At 49.4% G+C, this 8,000-nt stretch overlaps 1 protein-coding gene across 1 annotated transcript; it reads right to left on the minus strand.

The window, feature by feature from the left end:
* Positions 1 to 1,473: 1,473 nt before the first annotated feature.
* Positions 1,474 to 7,595, minus strand: ZIC5 (Zic family member 5). Its single transcript, XM_035116009.1, has 2 exons — positions 6,878 to 7,595; positions 1,474 to 1,925 (listed from the first exon to the last, which is right to left on the minus strand). Exons 1-2 carry the CDS (start codon positions 7,593 to 7,595, stop codon positions 1,474 to 1,476), a joined length of 1,170 nt encoding a protein of 389 aa, XP_034971900.1.
* Between the last annotated feature and the right edge of the window lie 405 nt (positions 7,596 to 8,000).

Raw genomic sequence — 8,000 nt, forward strand, 5'->3', positions numbered from 1 at the left:
CCAGAAAGTCATGTGTCACTCTAGCATCATAACTCTTTCAACAGGGAGCTTTTGACATAGTAACAGCTGTGAAGTTCACAGCACTTTTGACCTAACACTATAGGCTGGGCTTCATTCCCAAATATGCTTACTCATAAATCCAATTTACTCTGATTCAATGTGACTGGCTCAAAAGGAAGCGTGTTTAGACTCATGGCTTCTGCTATATCGCATATAAAGATAGATCTCATTTAGCGACACTCCTATAACAAGGAAAAACCATTAAGCAGTCCTGCTAAGACACGTACTAATGAGTAACACTGAAACCAGTGGGACAAATGTCTTTAGAGCACAATTCCTTGAATGTGTTAAACAACAATAATCATAGCAACTGATTTATACCCCCTTCAGGATTAGAGCTTAGAAAGACATTAAAAAAGGAAAAGAAAATTAAAATAATTGAGACATTAACAGTGCAATCATGTGGAGGTCTACTCAGAAGTAAGTCCTATTGAATTCAATGGGACTTACAGTCACACCAGTGTGTATAAGGTACTGCCTAACGGTAGGGTTCTTAAGTATTCTTATTGGAAGTAAGCCCCTTCAGTGCAACTTTCTTCTGAGTAAGCATGTTTAGGATCAGATGGCTAAAGAAATAAAACCAAACAACCCCCCCTTGCTCAATAGCATTTGTGTAATCCTACACAACTAGGACTGTGACTGCTCTCCCACCCACCCAGCTACTTAGAAGCAAGTTCCATTTAAAACAATGGACTGATCTTCCATATAAGCAAATTTAGCACTGCTCTATAAAGGTGCCACCTTGAATCTTGTGATGGGGAATTTCAACATTGGTTTTCGTGTGATGCAAACTGCAACCCAAGGTCTATATTTTAGCATTCCGTTTTGAGATATTGAGGACTTAAGACTTCAGAGGCAGTAAACCGTACCTATACATTATCGTACACATACAAATACAGTACTTGGATACAAGAAACCAGTTGGCAGTTTCACAGGTGATGCCTGTGGGATAGAGGCCTAGATTGAAGAATGTGCCTTTTCAAAAATTGGTGGACAAGCTTAAGGAGTCCACTCCTGGCACAGAGAAAGTCCATTAGCTTCCCAGCTACATTCATAAGCCACATTCCTCCTGCTTTTATTTTGGGAAAACTATCACACAGAACTGTGAACCTAGCAGGGCATACACTGAAGATCAAGTAACACAAAGACGAACTCCTCTGGCGTCTTCCATAAACATCGGGCAGGGTAGGGAAGATGCACAATAGATTACTGTTACAGTCTGGCTTGGTGGTTTGCTTTTTAAAAAAAGATTATTCTTTTTAATTAAAAAAGAGAGACACACAAGTCCAATGTCTTAATTAAATTAGTTACATGTTACAAACACCATAGGGTTTCGTAATACTGAATAAATAGCCCAAATTAACCAAGATGGCATGATCGTGCCATCTTCGAAGTTCTGTCTCCCTCCCAGTTCTAATGAATAGTTCTTGTCTCAGAGTTCCTATAAATCTCTTCCTCGTTCTCTTCCTCCTCAGAAGATGTGGCATTACTGGATGGCGTATGGAGGTGGTTCGGGGCCCCAGTGGCCTGGCACACATACCATTCATTGAGATTGGTGACCTGAGGAGAAAGGTTGACAGGGCGGCCCCTCCCAGAGTCCTGGAGAGGGGACAGAGGGGCACCCAGTGGTGTCCCCATGGGTTGGTAGCCATGAGATCCTGGGGTAGGAGAAGGTGGTGGGGATTTGCAATGGATCTTCATGTGCTTGCGCAAGGAGCTTGGATGTGTGTAAGACTTGTCACAGCCTCTGACTTTGCAGAAATATGGCTTGTCACTGGTGTGGACATGAGAGTGTTTCTTTCTGTCACTGCTATTGGCAAACTTCCTGTCGCAGCCATCAAATTCGCATTTAAAAGGCTTCTCTCCTGAAAGAGAAAAACATCCATAATGGACCTCTTTGTGAAAGGAAAGGAAGAAATCCCAAAACCTTGAATTTACATGTCAAACCAAACACAGGAACAGGGGAGACAGGGACTAGAGAGGATTGCAAAACAAAGACTCAGTAGATAAATTTGACACCAGTCTTTACCATTCCTCCAATAGCTCCGCTTTTCAATCAATCAATCAATCAATCAATCATTATTATTATTATTATTACACAGAGAGAGTGAGCAGGTTTACATTTGCCCAAAAATGTAATCCACAATGTTAAAGAATATTTTCTGAATTGTGATCATGACATTCAGATAAACATATCCAGGACAATGGGAATGTCTCTCCTTATTCCATGCCCATATTTCTCTTGCAAATGAAAAATTTAAATGATGGATTAAAGTAGGGGCTTACACGTCCATACACGGATATGGCTTTATCTCCAGACAAACCCATATTGTCCTAATCCTTTCCCTTGTGGTTTGCAAGAGGAGATCCTCCCTTTTCTAAAATAAAAGTAGCACCTGTTTAAACACATTGCTCTCCCTCTCCCTCTTTTCCTTTTTTAAAACCATTGTCAACAGATCAGGCTCTCAAAGAGGGGCACCCTCTCTTCCCCTCCCTTCTCTGACATTCTTAGCTTTTTACAGCTTGCTCATTATTGATAAAGCTACCCACTCCATGAGCAGTGAGCTGGCCAAGAATATCTCTTTACCTAGGACTAGAATTTATGCTTCGAAATAAGAGGTCTTAAGGGTAGTTGTGAAAGCCACCCTAAGGGCCTTTCCTTCTGGCATATCTTTAAGCTTCACTGGCTCCAAGGTGTAACACAATTCTAGGTTTACAATTATTTTCCAAGGTTCTGGAAGCAAAAAGGCAGGAATTATTTCTGCTGCCATAAGTGGACATGGGTTTAGGGTTACTTTATTTCAAAAAGGGATGTTTTAAAAAATAAATCCCACCCATACATGCAGGCAAAAATATGCAATTTATTTATAGACACCCAAATAAGACATCCGGATTGCACCTCAATATTAATACTGTACATGTTTCCTAGTCAACAAGGTAATTCAGTATTTTCATCCAATTCAATGTTGAGTATGTTTACTCAGAAATACTGCATAGTTCCACTTGGCTTCTAGGTAATCACATGTAGGATTGTGACCTTTGTTGTTTTACTGGTGAAAACAGCATCTATCTTCTCCTTTATGGGAAAGGCAGAAGCTTTAACTTATGGCATTCCTTTTCCTGTGTAAATACAGGCAGATCCCAACTTTCCAATTCTATTTCAATCATAAATGCATTATTTCAACCAGAAAATGTCTCCTGGTGGCATGTAACAATTGAACAGAAATTATACAGCCTTTCAGAAGTCTCAAAAATATTTCCAACTAAATGTTGTTGCTATAAAATGGGATAAAGATTCTGTGTACATGAAAAAGGTAAAAGATCCAAACCCAAATGCCAAGCCTATTCACTTGGCAGCAAGTAAGGCCACTGATCTCAGTTACTTCCAAGTAACTGTGTTTGGTCAACATAGCCCAGTGTTGTCCGTTCAGCTGAAATATCCCGAGTAAGAAGGTTGGTTTTTTGCTATTTATTTAAGGAAAGTGTTTTAGGGTTGCTATATATACTCTTTTTCCAGGACACACACTCTTTTTAAAATCCATAGAAGTAGAAGCCAGAAAATGTGTCTTATTTCTTGCTCTTCAAAATATGGCATAATTGGGTTTGCATGTGTGTTTGCCCATCTAGAACCTGTTTCAGCAATCGCTAACCAGATTTGTCTGCTTTTAACTTTTGTCGACTATTTTTTAATATATATATTTAATTATGACCAGCAGCACTAGTGTTTGGGAAGAGGACTGACTTTCAAGGGATGCCCTGGTTGCTATGCTCATACATCCCGAAGGGAGATGCCCATGCCATCCTGATGTTTATTTTGGTCTTGTCTCTGACGAAAGGTTCACGTCAGAGTTTAACCATTTGCAGATTATCTCGGTTTTAAGCCGAGAGATGCGCAGTCGAAAAGCACCGGTTCTCGCTGAGGAAAAGGTTGCTCGCTCCCTTTTGAGCGCCGAGAAAGGAAATTTAACCGCCTACTAGTTCGAAGCGAAGTCGGCGGCCCGTTTCCACAAACCGCGCGGGCCGTTCAGGGCTCCTGGAGGCAACAACTTGCGGCATAGATCAAGAGACAAGCCGCCGGCTATCTTTAAAAACAAAACCAACCACACGCAAGCAAAGCGCAGGGCGATTTTTCTCCACTACCATTGGGAGCTCAACTCGTTCTCAACCAAACAGAACAAATAAAAAGGGGAGAGGAAAATTCATTTGCTTCTTAAACCCAAACACCCGATCCTTTAATTTAAAGGATCTTGAAACTCCAGCTCACACTTCAGATTTCCTACATTAACACGAACTTATTCCGGTCTTAGGGGAGTAGCCTGTAGGAGAGCAAGAAGAAACCGAGAAGGACACGAGATTGCAAAGTTACGCACAGAAATGCCGAGGTTGTTCCGGAGCGTCTTAAACTCCTGTTCGGCTGCGCCAAATGAAGCGGGAGGCGGAGGATTTTTCCTCCCGGGCCTGGAAATCAGGGACCCCTCGGTTGGGCAAGGGAAACCTCCTGGAGGGAAGGGGAAAGGGCGCCTGAAGCAGCACTCCTCGGCTTCCGGAGAGTCGTTTTGCCCTCACCCGCAAGAGGGTAAAGTGGGACTGTTAACGGGCAATGGAGCTGCTTATGCTACAGTCAGCTCGAGTTCTCTGGCCAGGGCTTCCGTGCCAGCACGTGGCCGCGGAAAAAGTTCCCTGCCGGGCCCGGATCTTGCAAACCGCGCAGAAGCGTTTTCCAACCGTGTGCCCCTGCAATACTGCTGCAGAAACACCACAGAGCAGTTTTCTGCGGCGCTCCTCGGCCCCTGCCCGAGGGGCCCCCTCCGGATCTTCAGTCATGGGTCTTTTGTCTGCAACAGGCGGTGGGGATCGGGCCGGCTTCGGATCCCCACCCAACCGACGGGTACCGGTCAGGAGGGGCGGCGGGGCTCCAGCTATTCCCCAACCTGCAGGAGCCTCGGCCCGAAGGAACCAGACTCGGATCTTCTTCCCAGCGGCAGTAGCAAGGGCACTGTGTGGGCAGCCTCAAGCGGGCGAGAGCGAGATGAGCCGAACATCGGAGTTCTTCAGCTGGAAAAGGAGCTGTGTGAATGGAAGGACGAGCTGGAAAGCCCTCGCGAGGCTTTCTTCCTGCCCCTGCCCCCAGAGCACCAGCAGGGTTTTCCTCGTGCGGGAGCAGCTGCCCTACGACCACTGCAGGCGAACCAGCCCTTGCAAGTTGCAACCATCTTCTTTAGGAGAGACTGCAAAATTCCCAGTAAGGCCCTTCATGAGCAAACTCGGCCTCCAAGGCCTAAAAGCACCGCCGTCCTCTTCGCTTGCAGGACAGGACAGATTCACCCCCCTACTCCCCGCTCCATGGGGCTGCGTGGGAGGGGGTGTTTAGGGCTCGCACAGATGGGCTAAACCCTGCGGATTCACCATCTAAAAATCGATAGCTTTTGCCGCCAGGGGCTATTTGCATAGGAGTTTGAACAGCGCGTTGCACCTTATCCGCCTCGCCACCCCCCTTTCCTTTTTTTCCCCCAACAACACACAATAAATCATGAAAACAATTAGGTGGAGCCCCCTCCGGCCCTTGCCCCCCTTCCCTATAAGCAGCCTCCGGTGGATAATATCTGTCTACACGCAACTATAAATCCCAACCGCCTTTTAAGTGAAGCCAAAAGGCCAGGGGCAAATCAAAACCAAGCTGTAAAAGATACAGCGCCATAAACGGAACTTCATTGAAATGGCTAGTCTGGCGGAGACACGCACAAAGGCACACCCGCGTCGCCTTCCCTTCCCATTTGTTCTCAAAGCACTATTGCGAATCGCTATAGCAGCGCTCCTTCCATCGAAACACCCCTTTAAACCAACAACATAGACCCATAGCTGCCAGTTCTCCCTTTTTTTTTAAGGGAAATTCCCTTATGTTGAATAGGCTTCCTCGTGAGAAAAGGGAAAACTTGGCAGCTATGATAGACCTTGCCTATCACTTCTCCAAAAACAACTAAGGGAGAGGAGCGTGCAGTTACTCCCCCCAGGGTGAAATAAGCAAAAATCTTTTACAACAAGGGTAAATAAAATATTGGTGGTCTCATTTGAAAAGTCTTGAGAGACAACATGATCAAATCACCTGATTATTTCCTTCATATATAAAAAAGAAAGAAAGAACCCGAACAAATAAAACCATAGGAGAAACTTTGAAAAGTGAATTGACCAGAATAAAGTTTGGGGGTTGCCCTTTCTTTCCACTTCCTAAGAGGAGGAGTGCTGGCCACCATAGGTGCCGGCTCCCTGGGCCCCTGGTGCTCGAGCACCCACAAAATTCACCATGAAGGGGCCTGGCACCCACAAATTTCGTCGCCAGTACCATGTACGCTGCATAGCACCCACAGCCTCGGGCACCCACGGTCGCGGGGCCAAACTGGCACTCCTGCTGGGCACACCACAGGCCTTCGTGGGACTCCTCCGTTCTTTCTGCTTTCGTGGGAGCTCCTAGCTCTCCACAGCGCTCTTAGTTTGCCAGCTGAGGAATTCTGTGGCGCTGGGAAGCCTTCCTCTCTATCACAAAAACCGCAGCGGGCACAACGCAGAAGACCCATTCCCAAACCACGCATACACAGACAATGCATACACAGACAATATCAAGGAAGACTCTCTCTCCCACTGCAACCCAAAAGAGCTGGTGAAATTACTTATTCATGACAAACGTCACACGTCTGAGGGTACGTAGGAGATAGAGGGAAGGAAGGAGGAGGAGAGAAGAGGGGGAAGAGAAAAGAACCCAGAACCGCGCGCCGGAGAGACGCGGTCAGAGAGAGGCGCGCGCTCCTGTCGTGCCACCCACCTGTGTGCGTCCTTTTGTGGATCTTGAGGTTCTCGGACCGCGCGAAGACCTTTCCGCAGCCGGGGAAGGGGCATGGGAACGGCTTCTCCCCAGTGTGCACGCGGATGTGGTTGATGAGCTTGTACTTTGCTTTGAAGGGCTTCCCTTCGCGGGGACACTCCTCCCAGAAGCACACGTGGCTGCTCTGCTCGGGCCCGCCGACGTGCTCCACCGTGACGTGGTTGACCAGCTCGTGCATGGTGCTGTAGGTCTGCGAGCAGGGCGGCGCGGCCGCCTCGGCCTCGATCCACTTGCAGATCAGCTCTTGCTTGATGGGCTGCCGCATGTAGCGCAGGAAGGCTGCGGCGGCGGAGGAGGCGCCCGCAGGGTGATGGTGTGGAGGCGCGTGGTGCGCATGTGCGGGAGGCCCTGGCGCCTGTTGCAGGACGGCCGCCGCCAAGTTGACCGGGTAGCCTTGCGGCGCGGCGCCGTAAGATGCTTCGGAGGCGGCGGCTGCGGCAGCGGCCGCCACGGACGAAGGGCGGAAGGGCTCCACGCGCCCGTAAAACTCGGCAGCCGCCGCGGCAGCCGCTGCCACAGCCAGACCCAGACGCATCTGCCCGTTGAGCGGGTGGTGGCCTCCTGGCGGCCCCGCCGGGTGGTCGTGCAGCCCCGGGAAAGCGGCGGCGTGAGGTTGCTCGCCGCCGGCGCCGTAGGTGCCCGCCGACGAGATGAACATGGGCGAGCTGGCCGGGTGTTGCTGCAGAGGCCGCTCGGCCCGCCGCGGTGCCGCGTACGAGGGACTGCCGGCCGCGCCGTTGGCGCCCGCTCCAACGACGCCCGCCTGCGACGACGAGGCGAACGCGGCCTCGGCGCCGGCCGGGCTCAACTTGAGCGCCCCCGACGCCACGTGCTCCGGCCCGAAGGGGGCCGCGGCTGCCGGGTCCGAGGAGCCCAAGTCCGCCGGGTGCAAGGGCTGGAAGCCGCCACCGCTGGTGGCGCTGCTGCCTCCTCCTCCGACACCGCCATGCAATGCGGCCAGGTCAGCCAGGCGCAGGCTGGGGCTCCTCTTGCAACTCAGTGCGGGCTCCATGGCGCCGCAGCCCCGGGGCCCATCCAGGCGCGAGGGGGTCGCCTGGGCCGG

The sequence above is a fragment of the Zootoca vivipara genome, chromosome 4 (assembly GCF_963506605.1).
Source record: "Zootoca vivipara chromosome 4, rZooViv1.1, whole genome shotgun sequence".
In the NCBI taxonomy this organism is placed as follows: Eukaryota; Metazoa; Chordata; class Lepidosauria; order Squamata; family Lacertidae; genus Zootoca; species Zootoca vivipara.